The 23,689-nt window shown below is 41.0% G+C and overlaps 1 protein-coding gene across 17 annotated transcripts in view; it reads right to left on the bottom strand.

Annotated features, from left to right (window-relative positions):
- kiaa1217 (KIAA1217 ortholog) overlaps positions 1 to 23,689 on the bottom strand; it is a 132,470-nt gene that overhangs the window by 35,149 nt on the left and 73,632 nt on the right. For 15 of the 17 annotated variants that reach the window (XM_080306041.1, XM_080306038.1, XM_026179750.2 and 12 more), the window contains exon 2: positions 16,522 to 16,808. In XM_080306041.1, coding sequence (XP_080162167.1) covers positions 16,522 to 16,808 — 287 coding nt within the window. Of the gene's footprint in view, positions 1 to 16,521; positions 16,809 to 18,414; positions 18,674 to 23,689 lie in introns of those variants that run through there. The other 2 variants (XM_080306042.1, XM_080306039.1) reach the window with 1 other exon arrangement.

A 23,689-nucleotide genomic window follows, 5' to 3' on the forward strand; every position in this document is an offset into this window, starting at 1 on the left:
GTATCGGTATCGGTCCGATACTGACCTAAATTACTGGATCGGATATCGGAGAAAAATAAAAAATGAAATCCGATCCATTAAATATCACGAAAGCACCTCACAAAACTTGCAACACGCCGTAACTCACCTCAGAATGTTAGCACGTCGGAGCAGTTTGCATCACGTGATAGAGCGGCTGTGGCATGCAGGACCTGTCGGTGGTCTGGATAGCATTTGGAGCTTCGCTAGCAACCTGACATTTCATCTCCGACAAAGTTATCCCCGCACGAAGTAAAGCAAGTGTGTAAGTCCATCTCTGAATGTTTGTAAAGCATTCCCACGTTAAGCTTAACGAGCGACTGCCTCTCGCTCTCCATCGTGAAACTGCTTAAATGATCAGCTGATTGGCTTTTCTGTAGCGAGTCCGTCTCTCGTGTTTGTTTTTGGTCCACTTTGCGCCAGAAAGAGGAAACCAGCGGCTGAACAACAGCAGCACGTTTAAGCTTGATAAGCTGTAGTTAGAATTTATTTAATATTACTTTCTACACCAGGATCTTTTTCTATGTAGCTGACGGCTGGTAACTGTGCAGGGGCGGATCTAGCAAAGTTTAGCCAGGGGGGCCGATAGGGCATGAACAGGGAAAAGGGGGCACAAAGACATACTTTTCTTTCTTATTCTCATTTAAAATGTCTAGCTTTTAATAAATAATTATCTGACACCCAAAGTTTTAATTTGATGTAAAATGAATAGAAGTCAATTACTGTATATAGTGACTATTAAGTCTAATATATATACCCTAGTAAGCTATAGTACTTTTTACTTTGGGAAGGTACCATCTGTGCAGTCTGCAATTTTGTTGAAGAAAGATGTTGAATCTATTTAATATTTCTTGAAAAATAATTGATTTCTGTGCATTTTTTTTCACACTGCATCAAATTAAGGTTGATTACGTCGATTAAGCATCATGAGGTGGAGCGTGAGGGGTGGTTCCCTATTTTTTATTTATTTATTTTTGTTGTTGCTGGGAGTTGGAACCCTATTAGTTAGGTTGCTTAATATTTACGCTAAGTACTCTTTAAAATACCAGAATAGGGAGGATGGTGTAGGTCTAAGTTTATTAGATTGATCAGTATTGCTGAACTATGAAATATTTTTTTTGTATACAGGTATAACAGAATAGCTTTAGTGTAGTTGTTGTTTTAAACTTGAGTATGAACTTGCAGACTTGCAAAATGCAGCAAGATATTTTTAAAAAACAGTTTTGTTGATTAAAAAACACTATATCGGATTCATATCGGTATCGGCAGATATCCAAATTTATGATATCGGTATCGGTATCGGACATAAAAAAGTGGTATCGTGCCATCTCTACTTTGTACTAAGAATTTTGTTTTTTTTATCAATTATCTCATTTAATTCTAGTTTTGTTTTGCGTATTTTGTTCAATGTTTCCTGATCTTGGTGGGACGCGTAGGCTTCTTCTAGTGATTTGACTATTAATTTAAATGATAGAAAACCAAAACCATAGTTAAAGTAAGAAAATATCATTTTTGGTACTTACTATATATATATATATAATTTTTTTTTTTTTTTTTTTTTTTTTTTTAAATACAAGCACATTTAGCCACAATAAGCTATAGCAATATGGCTATAGTGCAGTAGGGTGTCAAAGATGAATCTGTTTAAAGTGACTTTTATTTTTATGTATCAATAAAAATAACTGTTTCACAGGAAGAACCTATGTGATATATATTTGCATTAATTTAATTTTCTCCCTCACCTTATTTACTTGGCAGCATTGTGCCCTAAATTAATGGGACAGGATCACACTGAAAAAGCAGTTAACTTCAATTGAAGCATAGGGGCTAAAGCTTTAGAGCCAGAATGATACAGGATTTTAAGGATCGATACCGATATTTGGTACTGTTTTTTTTTTTTTTTTTCCATTCAGACACACAAAACAAACAGAATTTCCTAACAAAACTTGTTTGCAGTTGTTTATTTATTTGTTCATGCTCTACTGGTTGTTGCGTTTGTGCCATTCCAGACAAGCATGCTGCTAAAACGGAAGTTGCAGATTGCCTTGTGGTCAACGAGCAACTCAACACTGATAACATGGTGGAATGGTGTTTTTCCTGTCTCTTCTTAATTTTTTAGATTTTCATTTATCAACCATTATAAACGTTGGATCTGATAGACCGTCGAATATCTGCCGATAATTTCAGGCCCTCAACAAATCGACCAGGCTGTGAAACTATTACACCCTATTCAGTGACATAAACAGTATCCATGGCTCATCATAGTACTCAAGATAAGATCTTTAAACAATGGTGGCACGTTTCTTTGTTACAGCAGCAGCATTTCTTTGCAGTGACAGTACACTACCTTGACTATGCAAAAGAAGAGACATCATTAAATTGACATCCAAAATGAATCTCATTCACATGGAAGGCATGCTTCCTTCTTTACACTAAACAGTGGATAATGCTGGGATGGCACACCCTCGATAGTACAGAATCTAAAAAAAAGAAAAGGATATTTATTGGATATGTACTCAAATTTTACTTCAAAGGGAAAGTTGTCTTATTTAAAATGTACTTTTTTAATTTCTAGAAAATGTTACAATGGGTACAATGTGACAGTTATTGCACAGGAGAGAAAGGCTGTTAAAGCGAAAGGAGTCAAACATAACGATGGAGAAAATTGCAAATGAGACCTTCTACCTCCCTGTGGAGAGGTGGGGTAATTAAGTTAAACCACTCCACACCACTCCACATCTGACAAATGAGGTGTCTCCTCAAAAGGTTAACAGTTTAGTTCAGATTAACTTCTCCGTCTCTTTCTCCCTCACTTGCATACGTGCATAGATTCTCAATTCAACACAAAATCTCTGTACATATCATATCGTCCTGAAGTATTTGAGCCACAGACGCTTCCTGTCCAAGCTTACCCCTTCCTGCCTTAAGGGCCAAATGTGAAAGCCACAGACCGCCCGCTGATTAGCAGTATAAAACCTGCTTCTGCCCACACATACCTATAGTACATTCCACAGCAGCAATTTCCCCTCACTTCAGTCAAAACCAAACGGCCTGTGATTCTGCTTTTTCAGCAGCGACTGCCTCTGTACACCACATTGGGTCTGACAGTTATGATGAATGTGAAACTGAGACATCAACATTAGCTCATACACAGGAACATGACAAGTCATAAACTGATGAAAATAGCCCCTTGGGAAGGAACGTGTCTAGAAAATTAAGCTCGAATCTGTCAAAGAAATCAGAAAATGTCGACTTCAACGACGGCTTGGTTGTCTGGTGCTGCAGCCAGTGTCAGCGGCCTGTTTTTCCTTTTTCTTTTTTAAAAAAAAGTAAACCTGTGTCAAATAGTCATCATGATTAGAGTATGTTAGAGCAGCTCTAGAAATAACTCAGTGGAATTTGCCTCATCTAAATGCTGATGTTGTGTGGCTTAGAGCCTTTTCCTCAGGCTCTTGCTGGAAAAAAAAAAGAACTGTCTTGAACACTACTTGCTGGAGCCTTATTATATTAAATGGATGTCAAAAACTGTACAGTGTGGGCAAGCAATAATTAGGCAAACAACCATGCTTGCGGAGAAAATAGATGCAAGATAAAAGTGTTTCAGTCAAACTCTGTCTGTCCCAGTGTGTGTGTGTGTGTGTTTGAAAGCCAAAGAAAGACGGATACACAGAGACACTCAGTGTGTGCATGAGTGAGTCAGGCCATTGTTCCAGAAAATCTGACCCGAACCCAGGACATCCTGCAAACATTTATGCAACAGTGGTCTGACAAACAGTATGTTGTCATGAGAAAGCAAGCGTTGGCTTGCATGTCTGCATTAACAAAATACATGTAATATTCAAACTTTATAGGTCAGTGCTCTTTCATACTATGCCCCGTACACTTCACTTGATTCACTTTTCACTATAGTTCCACCTCGTGATCATGCGTGTACAGTGTGGGTGCTTTTCACTGTAACCAGTCTTGATTATTGCAATGCTACTTTCACTGCAAGGACAATGTTACATGATTTCACAAAGCAGAGCAGAATATGTTATATCACGGTCCCCTGGTCTTAGTCTGACAGGTTGACATGCGGAGTTGAGCTGGGGCGATTAAAGTAAATTACAATTGTTAAGAATAATGGCAGCCACCATCAGGGTCTTACTGTGTCATTCACTGAGATTTAAGTATAGATATGGTCCAAAAATTGCCATGCACCCCACCTGCTGCCAGTCCACACAAAGCCCACTGATTGGAGCTTGACTTCTTATAGAATCAACGTGGTGTTATAATAGCTTAGCCTAGCTTTCACCTTAAAAACAGGGGTATTAGTCTGCTTTCCCTGTAGTCATGGTGATCATTTTCCCCTTTGGGCTGCATAACATTGGAGATCTTTAAAAAAAAAAAGACACAATGCAGGTTTCACAAGCATCCCAAAAAGCCAAAGTCGACCCATCTGTGGCTGTATTAGCCTAAACAACATCCACTACCAGGGTCCGACTACAATAGTGTTCAGTCACACGTCATGTTCTATGTAAACAAACACAAAGAATGCACACAGGCAACCAGAGGAACAGGTTTCATTGACTCGTTCTATACTTCCTTGCTGGACATGAAAGAATGTAAACATGAGAGTTGAGGTTGAAGCTTTAAACACAAACTCAACTGTTGTGAGCACAGCTTTCCACTTAAGATGCTAATTTGGCTCGAGCTCTGGGGAGCAGAGCTAGAGCCAACTGTAATTACCTGGTCCGATCTGCATGAAAGACGACGGTGGCTCGGTGTACTGTTAACCCTTCGCTCAACTTGGTGCTATAAGCGAGATATCAGAATGAGACAAGTTGAGCGAAGGGTTAACAGTACACAGTTGTCTTTCATGCAGATCGGACCTGCCGTAGTTGATACGATAGGAATGAATGTGTAGTAAAACATAATCAAGAAAAGAGTTCAACAATGGAAGCGCCAAATTGTCAGAGCTAATTAGCAAACGTGAGTCAAAAACTTAATGCCGCTGCAGTTCTACACAACTCCGAAGCATAAAGTCCCTGTCAGTCAGCTGGTCAGCTCTCAGTCTGTATGTCTGTGGACAGACCATCACCCTTTGTCTACCTTAGCCTAAATGACATTATTCCAAAATCCCCCAGTCATCCATTCCTATTCACTGCTACTGAATCCCTCCCTCCCTCCCACCTCTGATGCATTCCTCCTCTAATCCCCTCATCAAAATCCCCAGATGACCTTTCCAGAGATGGTTATATTTGTTTAATTGTTGCATTCATTTATAGCGTCTACAGCTGACCATGGAAGTGTGAAAAGATAAGATCCTACTACTTAAAAAAAAAAGTTCCAAAAATGTATATGCAAACAGTAACCTTGACTGTTACCATCTCATTCGTAAAATATTACACCGAAAAATCAAATGTAACCACAGTGCACTGCAGGATGATTATCTCTTACACCACTTAGGACATGCTGGACAACAGCTGAGCAACACTCCCCAACTGATTTTATCTGCTCACACATATACAAGTGAGCCAGGGTTATCACTAGCAGACATCGCCCTCTCCACTGAACAAGCAAGGTTAAAAAAACGGCAACTCTGCGCAACCCATCGGATGTAATCGTCAATGTGTGGTCATGAAGTAGAGAACGCCAACTTCACGAGGTTGTTTCGTGTCGTATTCGTTTACTTTGCATACAAGAATAAAAGTACAGATTTAGCTAAATGAATATGATCAAGCAAAAATCAAGTTCCACATTAGATGTAAAAAATAAATATATGTGAAGACAGCATTTACCATGCTTCAGAAATGACAGTCTTCTTCCGAAGGTGACTTCCATGTGAGACTGGAAACTCCCTGGCCTAAGGGAAACAGGGTTTCTTCCTCCAGTGTTATTTCAGCTCTCGAAGCACTCAGTACAACTGCCCTGTCCAGCTTCCTTCTCTTTCTGTTCTACCTCACAGCGGATGCCCCCCCTGCGCCCAGTCCAATGCACACACTCTCCCACATCCCTAACGATCCAGCAACACAATACAAACACACACAGTCCACACCAGGCAGACAGCAGGGGGAAGCCATTGTTTTTCTGTGTGCTTTTTACATTTGTGTAACACTAAGACTGTATCGGAGAGTGAAGGACATCTGCACAAGTCATGATGCTCAATATTTCTTATTTTCAGGCCATTCCAACATCTGAGGGGTGCAAAAGATCGGATTCCTGCAAACAGCTTTAAATTCCATGAGGTTTCCATTTTGAGATAAAAAAGGAAAAAAACTAAATACATTTATCTTAAAACAGCAGCTTCAGCATAAACTCTCAGCCCAATCTCAGCTTCCATCGCACTGCCTGAGGGTGCGACTGAAGACAGAAAGATGACACTTGTGTCTCAAGGAGATAAGACCCTTCTCCAAGGATCTCGAGGGCTTGGCAGGCCCTTATCCAGTAGTATAAACACATGGACACACCCATGAAAATATATGTATGATCACCTTGCTGCAGTGTTTCTGGGAAAGCTTTATTGAATGTTGGGATAATTACAAAAACAATTTGTGCTCCTTTGTTAAAAAGCTTTGTTGTGCTTCAGGCCTTGCACTCGTTCAAAGCCGTTACATAAGAAAGCAGGCCCAGACTTAAACTTAGACTGACAGATCATGTACTAGCCTTGCATGCAACGATTTGCACACGTCTATAAATGTGCACATACAAAAAAAAAAAAATCTCCCTTTCTCACCCTCTTGTCTCTCTTACCAAACAAATACATGCAAAATATTTGCTGACAGGGCTGGAGAGACACGTTCTGTTCAGACTTGCTCTTCAATATGACTTTATCAACAGAAAGACAGGTTTCGTAGTTCCCAACCCTTGGAGCATCCCAAAATAACACAAAAGCAACAGAGTATTCCTTCATGGCCAAAAACCACATCCACGTCCTGGGCTGTCAACACAGAGCGTCTCTCTCTCTGGGGGGAAAATAAAGGACTTTCCAGGTCTAATTTAAGCCACCCTGTGTGCATATCTGGGCATCAGAGGATGCGTGCGTGTGTGTAGCTCTGTGGTCAACATGACAAAGAGGGCTTTCTTCTCTTTAGGGCACTTTTAATCCTGTATCCTCTATGATGTCACACACACTGTATAATCTAATAGAAACAAGGCAGCATAATTTGATTTTCTTCCACCTCACCTTTTTTGATTACCATGAACAGGCCATTTTTTCTGGTTCTAAGTCACAGTATTTTGTCAAGTGTCAAGTCTCCTTCTACTCCCATGAAAGCAAGCCTGATAATGGCTTTGCTATTCGTGCCTAATTAACAAGTCACCAAAGACCACACAGCTCCTCCACCGAACCTAAGATTTATTATACCCGCTCTCCCAGAGGAGAGCTTTTTGGTGTGTCTTTGTGTTTGTGTGCACAGACAGACAAAAAAAGACAGATAATCACTAATAGGTTGAACTTTTCAGTAAGCCTGATCCACATTAGTTTTCACTGTCTTCCCCCTCCTCACCAAGGACTGGCCGTAGCATACAGTGTCTGTTATCCACTTCTAATTCCAGCGTCTTACTGCTGAGCTGCAAATGAGACCAAAAAGTAGCTATTCACACAAATAAATAGACACAAAATGCTGGCCCATGTGTTTGAGGTTACGCAATTGCTATGTGAGATTCAAGTCCTCTTCTTCAACGGAGAGCAGTGGAAATTAAAGCTTAAGGTGCTAAGTCACCATCATGTTTCCACTCTATGACACACTTGTTTTGTTGGCTGTCATGTTAGCACTAACTGCAATGTGTTAAACAGCCCGCTAAACACAATGTAGCACGGGCTGAGTTGCACGACTGTGTGAAGGGTTGTATAAACACGAACCAGAGCTAAGGTAAAGAACTGAATCTGTAGCACACGCTCTACTTCTGTCAAACCGGCTAATTTATTAATTCCAGTATCTGCCCATACTTGCCTGCTATACAGTACTCTACATTCCAGGTGTTCCCTATCTTCTTTATCGTCTTGTTTAGCAACAGTAAAACCTGTGTGAACCTTTGCATCTATACCGACTTCGACTAGCGTTGCTGCACTGCTCTCCTCTGTGCACCTAACACTGCATTGCCTTTATCTTCATTGAGAAGGGCCAAGTGGAAATAAATGCAGGAGATCAAAATGAAGTTTGAACCAGATGCTCAGAACTGGTCCTGTCAGTGGTAAAAAATCCTCTCGGTGTGCCTTTTGAAGTCAGGCTCATACCTTTGGCCTAAGGTGGAGTCCAGATGCTGGGTTGCATGCAAAGGCTTGCAAAAGAAGGGCACAAAAAAGGGGTAAAACAGCCCCTTTTGCCTAGTTATGATGTTTTGAATCTCTTGGCCTATATATAAGAACAATAACAATTTATGATATAAAGTAATATTGCTTATTTTATATTGTAGTGTTGGGATGGTTTTCAAAATCCATTTCAATAGATAATACATGCCCTTACTTGTAATTTGAAGTGTATTATGTTAAGATTGCTCAGAGTGAGTAATGCCTTTACTTTAACTTTGTGTTAAACTAACATTGCATTGAGCGTAACACTGTAAATGAATCTGGCATTTACTCAGGCTTCTACCCAAAGCGAAACTGAGCCCAGGAGTCTGTCTGACGAAAATGTTTTATCTAGCAAATACATTTTTCCTTGACCTTTTATTTTTCTACAGCATCAAGTTAGAATGAAAACTAGTAAACAAGATAAAGGGTAGATTGAATTTACACTCTTTTTAGAACATTTTCTTGTCGACTCGACTTGCAACTTTACCTCTTAAAACAGAGAAGCACTACAAAGGCAGCTTTTACCTTCTTTGTTTTCCTACAGCATGAAAGAGGTAAAAAAAGAAATAAATAAATAAAAAATCTGCAATGCTAAATAGAGGAGGGAGGCTAGCTTGCACACTAAAGGTTTGTAGTTCTCAGATGGCTGTTTCAAAGTTTCTAGACTTATTTTGAGGGAGGAGAAATAATATTAGGGAAAAAAACTTCCACATCAGGCGTGTTGTTGTGGACCGTTCGTTAGTCAAATAGTGGTGATGTTAATGCTCATGTGTTGACCAGCAGGTGTATACAGTAGCAAGCTCATTTGGCAATTTTAACACCAAGCAAGCTAAAGCAACTAAAATATGACTATTTTTAAGTTTTAAAATAATACAGGCAGACATTTAATTGTACCATCTAATTACACTAAATATATTACCCGACATTCCTTCTCATTTAAAGTTAAGGTTTCTTAAATCCAGATTGTTTCACCTCACATCCCTCTTTTTTATTTCCAGCACACCTTAAAATTTTAAAGTTGTTCTAAAATAATAATGATTCTAACTTTGGAGTTTTAAAGGAAAAGATGCGATGCAAATTTTGTGAGTGGCTTTACTGCAAGCCATATTTTTATATTATTACTACTAATATTGAAGAATTAAAACTGCACTGCAGAGTTCGCTGGATGTAATCAATGGGTCCTGCTTTGAACTTACCACACTTGCGAATCTCTAATTATTCAAGACCTCGCAGAAACCTTTTTTGTTCTATGAATATATGTAAATACAATTTTAAAAAGACAGAACAGAAAGTTTGATTTTTAGCACGACCACATATGATATGATATGAAAACACTGACTGCTATAATTTAACATTATTGGCAGGGACAGTGTTAATAATAATGAAGTCAGTGCTAAGTGAAATAAGGCTAGCATGGCGTTGAGTCCCTTCTCCTGTACACAGAGTCCCTACAGGAGCAGCCTTGCTTGTTATCTCTGCAACATAGTGGCGATGACAGGATAACATTCCATTTTAATAAAGCTGCAAGTTTAAAGACAAAAGTTTGCAAGTTTGGACAAAAAGTCAGCAGGGCCAATAAAGGATGGAAATGATCCCCATACCACCAAATGACCAAGAGGTTGTTATTTCATACCAGAGGTACATGAATGTGCACAGTTGACTGGTCAAGCATGCTTATAAAAAGGACCCTCAGAGATACTGTGCTCATCTTTAAGCAATCTTAACCAGCAAAAGGTGGATTAGAAAATGATCAGGGAATCCATTAAGATTGCTGAATACAACTAATTAATATGGGACTCATCGTATATCAAACTGTGCTTTACTCAAATGTCTAATCACCCTTTCCTGAACATTGTAGCTTAGTTATTAGGGTTTGTAAGAGAGCAGCAATGTTAATGAAATAATATAAGCAGTTACTCTCATGTAAGGCTCCTTGGGCTCCGACCGCTGTATTAGAAATGCTCCTGAGTGTTAACAAAGGAATGTAAGGGCGTGAGCTTAAACGTGTCCCATACATCAGACTGCTGCAGATCCTTGTAGCAACTACCTGTACGTTAAGCCAACAATGCATCTGAAGATAACTGCTGATGTGCGACTTTAAGAAGGGCTAATACGGCTCTGAAGAGAAGACTGAAAAGAGCTCAGACCTGATTAGCTGGTCTGATTAACACACTGGCATTGCGTTTGAGACAGTGTGCAAAATTCTGTCTGGCTTCACTCATTATCAGCAGTGATCAGTGGCAGGTCCATCAGGGCCCTCTGTCAGAGCAGCTTAACCGCCCCCCACCCCAAACCCCCAACGACACTCGGGATTAGACACAGCCGTGGCGCCACTCTTTAAACCACTTGTCCCCTCGGTTGGGGTGCTGCGTCCCCCCCCGCCACGTGACCCCGGTTAATTGGCAGGTCAGTGCCTGTCCGTCATTAACCTTGCGATTCTTGTTTGTGTTACCGAAAGCAGCTCTCAAAGTGTTACTTCATGCAGAGGTGGCAGATGCTATTAAAAAGCAATCCAGAGCCATTTCCAGGGTTTGATAATTAAAAACAGATGTTCTGCCGCAGACCTGCAGGACACACCGACTCATTGTGTGGTTTCAGATGCAAGGTGCAACACAGGGAGTGTCTTGTGAAAAGACATCCGTGGTTTTAAATATTTCAGCATGCAACACCTGAATGTGTGCATGGTGATGTCCCAGTCACTGCACGACTATTGTGCCGGAAGGGACAATGACAAATGATCTTTTCTTGTGTGGGCAGATTACTTAAAATCAGGAACAACACTCCCCCCAAGACTAGTTCTGCTACTTCTTCTGTTTTTTTTCCTCTTTTCTCTGATCACGGTCGCATCTCTCTCAGGGAGTCTATGCATGTTTGAAGCCAGTTTTATCTAGCTGACCTTGGCTTCAGGGAGCAAGAGTGTAGCAGGGCCACACAGAGAAAAGTATGTGCCTAAATGTTGCAATGCCTTGGACTCGGGGTTTTTCCCTTTTGGACTTTTGAATTGTTCTTTATGATTTAATGCTCCATTGGCTTCTGAGATTGATTATTCTTGATCACTGTCTTTACTCTTGAGTTCTTGATATCAGTGAATTGTTTTCAGTTAATATTTTGCTTAGGGATTAGTTTTGCTATTTTTTATGTTTTTATTTTGGTAGTCTTTTGTTTTTAGTATCTTGTTTCGCTTCCCCTGTCTCGTCATTGTGGATTTGTTTCAGCTGCGTCTCTTACCCTGGCGTTTCCCATCTCCCTGGTTTCCTCACGTGTTTATTTATAGCCTCGGTCTGTCTTAGATCACTGTTGCGTCTTACTGTTTATTTTCCTGCACGCCTGCCTGCGAGTCTTTCCCCGTTTAATTTATGGATGTTGTTTTCTGCCTATTGCAGTTATTCTTCTTTACCTGAATAAAAGCTTGATTTTTGTTCATTTACCCCAGTCTAAAGAATCTGCATTCGGGTCCACCTTCACACCAATACATGACAAATGGATTAAAAAGAGGCTTAGACATAGCATGATGTTTCACGTGTTGCAGCATTGGCCGACTGGATGACTACATCAGCGACCTGTGTTTGGGTAGCTGATAGAGTCCACTGTTGGTTGTAATATATAGTGAGGCAACTTTCTGTTGTACCCCTGCGCAAATATCGTGACCGCAGGTTGGTGGACTGACAGAGACTAGTTGGAAAACTTTACCCTATCACTCACACATTATTGTGAACATATACCCTTAATTCACGTTTTATCAAACATGTGTGCCATAAATACAATACCTATGGTAATTGCACAGAACACAACATGACAATGGCACCCTGTATATTTGGTATATTTGGGTGCCTTAAAAAGTCTTGTTTAAAAACTTTCTCTTTAATTAAAGAACAAACTGTTCAGATCACACTCTGACCGTTCATGTTGCAGGAGAACTGCATTATGAGCATCTCCTTCCCAAAAACATTTGCCCATCTTGAAATATGTGCCCTCATAAGACATAGGCCAACAGATTATCACAGCTTGGGGGTGCAGACCTTTCAGTCTGTCTGTCTGTCTGTATGATGCCCACAGCTGCAGACAGCTGTCCTAACATGGTCGCCCCACTCTGGAGAGAAACCCGGAGCCTGGCAAGTCACAGCTCATCAAACACAGACACTGGCACACAAGCGGAAGGAGGGAATTTATTGTGTGTGTGTGTTCGTGACCAGTCGAGCAGCTCGGTTTGTGCTTGTCTAAGCCCCTGGGCAGGGGGAGAGGGATGAGAGGATAGGTGGCGGTCAGGCCAACGGGATCTTATCTCATCTCCCTTGGGTGGAATCCAGGTTTTTTGCAGACCCAATGAAGAGCAGAGGAAATTAAAACACTTCTGCTTTTGTTGCGGATTTAAAGATCACAGAAGAATCAAGAATCAAGGGACCCCTTTTATAAGCATAAGGCAAGCAGTCTGTAGCTATGTGTGAGGGTATCTGTGTGATTATTCCTAAAAGACTGGGGTCATCACTTTTCGGGCTGACACAATATCATCTTCCTAACCTCTGGTTGACCTTGAAGCATCTCCGCCTTTGTAACTCAAACCTGCTTCTTCCTTCTGAAGCACGCATCGCCACTGATGTTGCTTTTCCTGTATGGTAGGCATGTTTGAATCTGCGTGAGAACGGTGGCAGGTCTATTTTTTTTCCCACACTTTCACAAGAATGTTGTTGTGGGCAAGATGACACATTTTCTGGCAGTTATTTTTTCCTTTAAATCTGAATAATTACACCCCTCAGGACACCGAATGACAAACACTTCAATAAACTTGTCATTATTTTCATTTTCTGCTGCTTCTGTTAGCAGTGAGTTATTGCATTATTCTTGACATCCAGAATTGGATCATGCCAACTGCATTCTTCACTCATCTTTTTCTCATTTATCAGCGTTGAATTTATTTTCCAGGCATTGGTGCTCGAAAGCTGCCTGCTTTTTGACAGCGTCTTGTATCTTCATCCTGGACACGATGTATTCAAGACCCATCAGCGCCCGAATCCCATCCCACATGTCTGAGTAACACATATGCAGTTTCTCTCCAAAAGAAAAAAAAAATCAATTTGAAGGTGTCACGCTTTGCAAACTGACAGTCAGCACCAGCAGATCTCTCATCTCAGTTCAGTGTTTCAGCAGCTGAGAGAGGAACTTCACAGGACATAAAACTTGACATTTTCAGAGTAACTGCATGTCACCTACAAATAAAGACAGTAAGCTCTCTGTGACTCCGGAATGACCCATAACATTTTTTTTTATACAAGCTCATCAAAAAACAAAAGAAACTACCATGTAACAGCATGTTTACAGGCGGCAAGTAGCAGCCTTGATTTTTTTCTGAGTAAATAACCTTCTCCAAAACCCTGAGAGATAAAAAAGAAACCGGAACTGTCCTGGCAGCCTAATCAGGGAAACAAGCCCACAGCTTTAGTCTACTCGTATTAGTGCATAAAATATTAAATGAAACATTAAAGCACGAGCCACAAAGTTTGGGAAAACACAGCAACTTTCAACAAGCTCCAATTGCGGATCTTTTTACGCATAAGCACACAGCCAAAAGAAATATAAGATGACACACAAGATCTCACACGCCTGGTATGAATCTTCACCTCAACTCACCAGCAACAACAACAACAGGAACCAGCCGCGTAGCAATCACAGCTATACTGTCATATAATCATCATCACCATCATTATCACGCAAGATGCAGCACGTTATTAAGGTATAACCCCAGACGTCCGTTCACAATGGATCATTTGCTTTGCAATTATAGCTACATAAGTGGCACAATTACGGGGATGCTGCACACGGGATTGCACATTTTGGATAATTTACACCTCAAGGCGTCGACCCAATTAAATATGTCGTTGCGGTTAAATACGTTTCGTCGATTTGTATTCTTGGGAGAGAAGGGGGAAAAAACTCGTGCACCAAGTTTTGCATTTGCCTCTTGGAAGTTTGCAGCACCTGACAGCAGCCTGGTGCGCGCTGCCTCTGGCGCAATAGTGAAACTCCAGGGCGTTTCAGTGTGCTCATAAGAGCAACAATCCATGCATCTTTGTAGTACTTCCACGCGCACTAACATGTGAAAAGGCACTGGACGTCTAGAAAAAAAGAAACCAGTACATTTTCCGATGTATCCTACCTTTTCTTCTTCTCCCCTCTGACTGGACTCTCGTCTCCGTTGTGATAAATGTATTCCTTTGTACTTAAAAGAAAAAAAAGTTTATTCTTATTCTTCCGCGGGCTTCACGTACAGAGAGCCATGCTTCCAAACAACCTTCCGGTCCATAGCCTGCACAGCATTAAGAGCGCTCCTGCACTCACACACACACAGAGATCTCACACTGCCAGGATCCCAGCTCTCTCCGACAGGCACCTACAAGTAAACTGAGCCCTTCCAGCTGTGACATCACGAGTCACTATAGCAACTCTGACTCCACCCAGCCGGGAGCCGAACTTACCTGTCTGACTATCTAAACTTCACAACAGAAGTCCTCCTTTTTATCCCCACTCGTGCGCAGGATAAAACCACCAAATATACACTTACCCCCTCCCCTCCATTTTTCTCACCAATGAGAATCGGTGATTGATTCGAAGGAGAAAACGATGCATGTGCACAGTGCAAGCCCACTGTGTTCAGAAAGCAAACAAACCGGTTGATCAACCTGTGCAAATTCGATACCATCATTCATGACGACTGATATTAGGCTATAATATTGAAACTGCACCTCATGAAAAGGCATCGCTTTGCATGTGGGCTGGCCCGAAAACAGCACACACACACACAAAATTCTTTCTTCTTTCACAATACCTTGTGCCATTTCCTGGAGCTCCCTGTGGCTTTGTGCCAGTCTCACTATTACCTCGATTGTTTTGGCTACAAAGCCAGCTAGCCTCCCCTCCATCTTTTATCTCCTCTGACCCTGAGCAAACGAACCAGATCAGGTGAGCCAAATGTCCACCTAGAGACTCCCTTTGTGCTTACGTCCTTACTGACTTCAGAAAGGTGAAGCACAAGGAGAATTTATAACCTTTAAAAGTTCCCACATAACAGTGGGAAAGGCATATTTCACACAAACGCATATTTTAATACTAACACCTGTTAATTAAATAATGGATACCAAAACAGGAAAGTATGACCCGCTGGTTTGACCCGCTTTTTTCCCCCTCCAACTCCTTCATAAAAATACAACCTCATTGCTCCACAGCAGCTGTGGGAGGGAAATGTGACAGGCAGATTTATTGGACACATTTCACATCTAACCTGCAGCAACAAAACAGGAAGGAAAGAGTTGTGCAGATAAAACTGCAGTTTATAAAGGAACTGAAAACTATCTATTCCAAGACTGGATAAAGGCATTTTCATATCTTATACCTAATTCTGTGGAAACTAGTTATTTACTTTGTGACCTAACTTGCACTATCATGTTGAATATGGTCGTGCTGTAATGAACTGAACTAAATCGCAACATTAAATACAGTCTGATTAATGCAATTCTAAAAAACAGTATTATTATCTTCTTTTAGTTCAGCTAAAATGTCCTGTATGTACTATATTGATAAGTACATAGCTATACATCACTGTACACAAATAAATATTATATTATTACTGACAATATTTACTGTCAAGTCATGATGTATATAATTTATTCCAACATCTTCTCACTCTGCACTGCATTGCACCTGTGTACGTATCAAAATAAATATGCTATACATGTTGTGATTATCCGTTTCAATATTCTGTGAAGTACATTGAGAGCAATGAAAAAAACAGAGCCCAATTCCTTGTATGTGTAGACGGACTTAGTCAGTAAAGCTGTCTGTTTGTGAAGTAGAGGAAAACGTCTTGTTCTTTAACTGTTAAGTGTGCCATAAGCAACAGCACCTACCATACAGATGAATTTAGCTCAAAATCAGGTTGAGAGAAGATTTCTTTTTAAAAAATAGGATCTGAAATGCTTGTTGATGCACTTATTTATTCCACAGATAAGAAAGTATAGAAAGAAAGTATAGTGGCTCAATGCATAACACTGTTACCTGTGGGGGGTTCAAACTTGGGCAAGTTGTGGCTGGCACCTTGGCCCAGGACACTAGATCTTCCCAGCATTTGAAATCTCAAGAAGTCTCGTTTTTGTTTATTTATTCATTTTTTTATGTTCAAACCAGGTGCGCCTGGTCGAACAACATAACACACGATGATCTTTCTGCAGCCTACTGACCTGTTCCCTCAGCCTTTCCTGGTGACCCATGATCGCCGAAGCATGGTGGGGGTATTTTTGCTTCAGATGCTCCAGAAAGGCCTCCCTCTTCTTGTCCATATCTGGCGGCTGCATAGCCAGAATCTCCCTGGTGCTGCGAGCTCCTCCTAAAGTGTGCCTTCGGGGGATTGTGCGACTGCCTTTGGCATCCCCTCTTGAAGGGGCAGTCCCATTTGGGGACGCCTGTCTGCGGCTTATGTGCTCAGCGTCCTCTGGGGACGTTACCTTTAGGTTGCTTTTGGTTTGTTCTGAGGAAGGGACACACACACACACACACAAACACACACACAAAGAGAAAAGGGGTCAAATGTGACGCACTCACGTTTCGACATCAAGAGCGTGTGTGTGCATGCATGTCATTCTTCCATAAGTCAAAAGTAGGGCATGTCAGTGCAAATCAGCCATCTGTAACTTTGTGAAAAGGAAATAAATAATATTCTCTCTTCTTGGTATAACAAAGTCTGTGTGTGAATATGAAGAACAAACATTTTATGCATATTTGAATGACTGTTAGCAACACTCATATGCAAACACTGGTACACACTTCATTACATATTCATGCAGTTTTAAATTTCTGCAATAAATCCTGGATTGAACGTGACAGACACAACACTGAAGATGAAAACGTTAAATTGAAACAGCTGTTCAGGTTTCTTTCCGTTACGAAACACAAGGAAACCCAGTAACAGAAGGAGGCACAAATGGAGAAACTCGGAGACGATATCCAGAGCATCTGTTTATGCATCAAGTGCCTCATGAAACTGGGGGAGTAAACAGAAGCTGCCAGGTGCAATCATTTCAACTTTTTCAGGAATGAAAATAAATAAATAAATAAATATCAGAGGAGCTACCTGCACATGTGGAGCTCCCAAATATTCCATGTGTTCACAGAATTAAAGAAAAGCAAGCAGCCCTCCAGCCATTTTTCAACCTTTTATGTCCCTTCAGGAACATTTTTTTTACCCTTTTATCACATGTTAAAAATACGCAGAACACACATATTTTATGTGGTGTGGAACTGAGGTAAAGACAGCCCTGTACTGTTGTTATGATGTCTTAAATCAATCATTGCACGAAGAGAAGAGAAGAGAAGAGAAGAGAAGAGAAGAGAATGAAGGAGGCGGTTCTTCAACTGTGGAAAAGAGGGGGGAAAGCAATAAAGCAAGCTGATCTGCTGCCTTGTTTTGTAGACAGGTAGCTGGAGCTGTAATGTGTACCTTTCAGAGGGTGATGACGGAAAATAAAGGACCTCTTACAGAGTTCAGCTCTTCAACAGCTGAAGGAGGAAATTTCGAGTGATTTGCCACTATTTTGCGGGTTGCTTAACGCAGCTTTTCTTGTCTTTTTCTTTGAAAGCTTGAAAGTGTGCTGTGAGCCACAGATGAAAAGGCAATTTCTCGTTTTCTTCTCAGACATGTTTGGACTAAACTAGTTTCGGAGATTTAACTATTGGAGTAATTTGTATTTTTTTTAAAAAGTGCTTGTTTTCTTCCAGCATCTACTACATCCTTTCCACCTTTCTTTCAATCTAGAGTTGTGTCTGTTTTGCTCTAACCTGCAGATCTGCAAAGCATAAAACTGCTTTCATCACTAAGCACAAAAGGCAGGCTTAATTTTTTCATAATTATCGTGCGGTGGTGCGTCACGCTCAGAGCCCGTCACCAGCGCACCCACACCCCCACCCTGCTCAAGTTCAGAGCAGCAAGACCTCTCATGTATTTCCAATTTCTATTTTTAACTCCCAAACACAGTTTCCCCCACTGCTAACCAAATTACACTCAGCAGACAAAACACACTCAAACCCTCTAAAGGATGTGAATTCATTTGCTGGTTTCATGTCACAAAGCTCATTACCTTCCTCAAGTGAGCAATCTCTGTCTTCATCTGCAATTTCTTCTTCCATCGCGCTCTGAGATCAATGCGCTCAGTGCCCGTGAAAAAGCGAGGCCGGGGGACTCAGCCAACTGCTTGCTTAGAGATTCCAGACATGGCTCACATGGAAAAGGGGGCTTGAGATAGGCCCTGCCCCACAGCCCCAGGATAGACTGGTGGGGATTTAGAAAGTCAACTGCATTCCAGGACAGAGAGTGACTAGATCCTCACCCCTGAGCTAAAAGCTCTACTGTTGCTGCCATGCATTGGTCACAGACTGTGTAAAGCAAATGGTATAAAGACCACTACAAAAGAAGATACTGACAAGAAGCATCAAGAAATCTTTTTAAAACTGGACACTGAGAGAGGTGTCAAACAGCCTGTGACACACAAACACATATGCATGCTCTCACAGACAGAGTCTGTTCTTTATCAAGACTTTGTCTGCAGGCTGTCTCTTGTTTAGCTCTCCGTCCCTGTTGAGGGGCCCACTAGACGCTAGCATGCATCCAAATGTGTCATAACCTATTTCTGAGCCACATCCAAACGTCTCTCAGGCTGTGGCAGCGAGCTAATATGTGATCGAGTTATCTGATCAGCAAAACAGAATAAGACAAGCATCACTCCTGCAGGCAGTGTTGATTCCAACTGGGAAGTTCTCAGGAGACACCAGAGGCTCACGCTGGCTCCTGATCTTCAGCTTCTGTACAGCAACACAACATTTTGTGCAAATGTGTTCGCTGGCTTCATACGTGTGTGTGTGTCTGGGTTTTTTTGTTGTTGTTTTTTTTAAAGCAGGGGGATAGGGAAGACATACATCCAATGTCATTTCTTTGCAGCTGCTGATGTAAGTGACCGGATCTAAATGTAAGAGAGGAAGGCAAAAGTTGATGTACCTTAACAGAAGACGTGAGGGGATCAATAGCGTAGCTTGTGGGCCGTGTAACTGAAACTGCCAGGCCGAGCGCACGAACAAACATGCGGCAGCTGACCTCTAATGTCTAACATATGGAGACGAGGCTTCTTCCACCCACTTTCTGTCTGCTTTCACCCACCCATGTGCCCAGATGCTTCACTGTAAAAGTCAGAATTAGCCGGCCAGTAGACAGGGAAATCATTGAGTCAAAGTGTGAAAAGACATGTGCAAATGAAGTATTTTCATCCAGTGTGACTGCAGATAAGTAGGAAAAACAGTGAGTCAATGCAGCCTGCTGTTTTAACTTTGCAGTAAAATGTTATTTAAAAGCCTTTATTGGCTGGCAATGACAAAATGAGCACTAAGTTGCTTTACTAAAACTAGCTTTGTTGCAAGCTTAGCCATCTCAGTAACATCAGTGTTTGTGTGTGAAAAATTCCTCAGTCAGGACAATGACACATACATCATCCCAAGCAACCACCAGGTCAGTTCGGCTAAACCAAACACATAATTAAAGCAGCTCCTCCAAACCAACAATTACATCCTGCGCTCCTTTACTGACAGCTTTCCAGACCCCAAAAAAATGACCTGCTTCTTTAAGAATGTCACAGGGGATATTCAAGTCAATTGCTTCTCACTCCAGTGGCTCAAGAGTGTAATTCTCTCTTTCACAGCTGCCATGTTGACTAAATGATGGCCCTCTCAGTTGAAAGACAACACGAAGCACTTGTGCATGAACACCAGGTCTTACAAGGAGCAGGGGCGTCCCACTGTTACTGCAGTTACTTTCTCGCCGTCACGTATTTATGGAGGAATGTATCCCTGTGCACACTCCCACTCTCCCCTACTATTACTATCCCATAACTACGCAGTTAGATACAAAGCCCTGTTGTGTGCAATAAAAGTAGGGTTCATGTAGAAATGCCCTAAAGACATGACTGGTGATGCACGTAACCGCTCTGGTCCACTGTCGAGTATCTGAAAGAATTTTTATTATGTAAAACTTATCAGAGTTAGAATATCAGTTAATCCTTCATGTGGAACTGAGCCATGCATACACAGAGGATCTCATTTAAATATGATTACAGTAAGTCGGGCTCCTAATGTTGTAATAATATCCATTTTAACAAGTCATTAAGACTATTACAGAGACAAAAAAAATCCTTGTTTGAATAAACACTGCCTTCAGGGTGTAATGATTATGACCCACTTTAAATTTTTAACCATGCTAGTGGTGAGGGATAACAGTGCTGTGTCATCTGTTAGCCAGTTGGCCTAATATAAAATTTTGCACACACATGCATGAATTCCTCTGACTTCTCATTCAGCTACTGGCAAGACAAATGTTTTACCTCGACATCTCCTGGGTTCATTTATTTCATTTTTTCTTCTTCTTTTGCACAAATTCTGAACATTAAGTCTGAATCCTAATGTATTTTGTGATTTTATTTATTTTACTTTACCCCTTATGTCATCCTGTTAGAGTTTTAACCTTTTGGTTTTAAATTAAATGTACTGATAGAGATCTGGTAGGCAACTAGCTATGGCTAACTCTCTCTCTTCTTCTTTTTTTTTTTTTTTTACCGTGGCAGTGACCTGAAATATGAACGTATTGATATACAGCACAGTTCAAAAGCCATTCTTCATCTTTTTACAGTTTGCTCCCAAAGACCGAGACTGGTCTTTCAAAGTTATTTTTTAGACTTTGGCTGCTTCTTCATTCATGCTCAGTCCAGCCTTTGTACCTGACCATGTTGAAAGGAATATTTTTAAGTCACTTAACATTGACCTATCAATCATTCAAGCATAAAAACGGCACCATGCTAAAGGAATAAACCAGTGTTTTGTCTACACATGACAGACATCTTAGCAAAGAACCAAATTTAAATAGCATCTTCAGGCACTTTGTTATTAGCAACCTGTCTCAAAACACTTTCCATTTCTTTAGATGACAAATACCAAAAACAAGTCTGACAGACATAAAAGTGTATTTTAGGAGGCCAAAAAAAGAAGTGGCAGGTGGAGGCTCTGTCGTGGTTTCAACTAGTGGTCTTGGAGGTATTGTATAAACTGATGGAATTATCAAAGCAGAAAAGCACCATCAGATTTGATCCACCAGACAGCAATGCTATCTAGAATACATCTGATTCAGAATGGCTTCATTTTTCAGCATGACAGTAATACCAAACACACTGCGAATGAAGTAGAAGCATACCTGGAAACAAAAACATACACTGGAACACTATCAGTCCTAGACTAGCCTTAAGCATGGACCTCAAGATTACTGAAGCAATATGGGATCATCTTGACAATGAACAGGACAAAAAGCACCCATATATTCAAGTAAGAGCTTTGAATGTCCTTCAAGAAGCCTGGAGAACTATTCCTGAAGACTACTTAAAGAATTTACAAGAAAGCTTGTCTAAGAGAGTTCAGGCTGTTAAGTACAAACTGTACCATTCTATAGACTACTTCCCATTTTCCTAGCAAAATAAAAAGAAATAAATAGGATGCTAAAGACTTTTACACGGTACTGGAAATTAAATTAAACAGTCCAAATAGTTATTGTCAAAACTAAAATTTTGTTTTTCCATTTGCTTTCCTATCACTTTTACCTTTTCTGTTAAGACCAGCTGATTCCATGTCCTCCACTTATCACATTACCGTCCTCCACCCACAGCCAGAGCTGCACACTGACACTGCCAAGCTGCAGTCACGGGCTAATGCGAGTGCCATTGGAGGTGACCTTCTGAAAATAAACCAGTTTCTACAGTGAAATCTCGCTGATTGCTGATCTGATAGAGAAGCTGTTTCCGTGGAGGTAAGTGACAAAGAATTATAAAACCCCTTTGCAATGCAGCTCTGCAACATTTCTCGAAACTAACTCATATGAACACAAACGCAGGCATTCAAGCATTTGCATGCAGGGGATATCTGACTTCCTGTGTGGGTATCTGTTTCACTTTTTACAGATACGAGGCAGAAAAACGAAAACTTGTCCGGCAAATCAACACATGCAAAATGATTTCTGATACAGAGAAAGGGCCAGATAGACTATTTCCATAAGGAGGAACGCCACTTCCAGTGTAGCTTAAGACTCAAGGAAACTACCCACCAATCAGAGAGGCTCTGTGAAGAAAGTGACTCAAAAACCTTCCCTTGAAAATCCTGTGGCTGAGTGGGCTGTTGTTTTGATTCAAGGGGTTGATTATATCATTTTCAGGTCAGGATGACACCAATCTGCAGAGAACAACGGGCTGTTATATTTGAAAGAAAATCTTGCGATCTAGCTGGAATTCATGACTTATTAGAACTTAAATTTTTATCCCATAATTTTATCGTATGCATGTGTTGTTTTTGTTGCTCCCCTTCTAGTGTAATACAATCCTCTTTCTTCCTTTGCCTTTGTTTACGTGACTTGTTAAATCAGGAGTGCTCCACAAAGCCTCTGTGTGCAGAAGCGCATTCACCCATAGCTGTGGTGTCCATACGGGACACTGGGCCTGTCATATTGCACCCTACAGTAAATAAACAGCAGTGTTTTCCAAATGTCTCTGGCTATCCTTCCCATTAAGAATATAAAACAGTCCACTCCATTGTGGAGGATTTAAACACTGCATATGACATAAACATATTACAACTTACAAAGATATTCCTAAATAGATTCCTCTATTTAGAAATATAATATAAGTTATTTTTCTATTTTCTTTACATTTTCTGCCTTTCTGTCATTTTTTCCCCCTCAACCCTCCCACACTTGTTCCCATCGCTATCTCGCACCTAATGAGGCATATCCCAGCTGCCGTGTCACTAGTAATGACCATTGCTCTTAGCCAAGACCACCACAACATCTGTCTCAGCTCAAACGAGCAGATACTCAAACTTCCGCGGCGCGCGCCCCGATCACAGTTTTCTCTTTCAATTAAGATATATGCACGTAGGTATGCACAGATACAGACGCTGTGGATGTCGTGTGCATTTGAGTGTACGTAGTCAGATACTCTGGCCTTTCCAGACTTTCCACTCTGCTGAAGCCATATAAACAGACAGGCCTGCCAACCTGACAGGCAGTCGGCCAAAAGATATGAGTTACAGACATTTGGTCTCGTGTGTATGTGGCTGTCAGCGCTGGGAAAAGTAGCAGCGGTGTGGTAAAGTGGATGTGATGTGAAAACGGTTATGGAAGAGCAGAGAATGTGACAGCTTAGCATTGCAAAGTGATGGTTAAATACATATTTATCAAACTGGATATGCTGAGAACGTTCAAGTAAAGCTTATTGCTGTAGCTGGACTCAATGAAGCATGGCAAACCGATTTTACTGCTTAGACACTACCTTGAAG

The sequence above is a fragment of the Astatotilapia calliptera genome, chromosome 9 (assembly GCF_964374335.1).
Source record: "Astatotilapia calliptera chromosome 9, fAstCal68.1, whole genome shotgun sequence".
Classification (NCBI taxonomy): Eukaryota; Metazoa; Chordata; class Actinopteri; order Cichliformes; family Cichlidae; genus Astatotilapia; species Astatotilapia calliptera.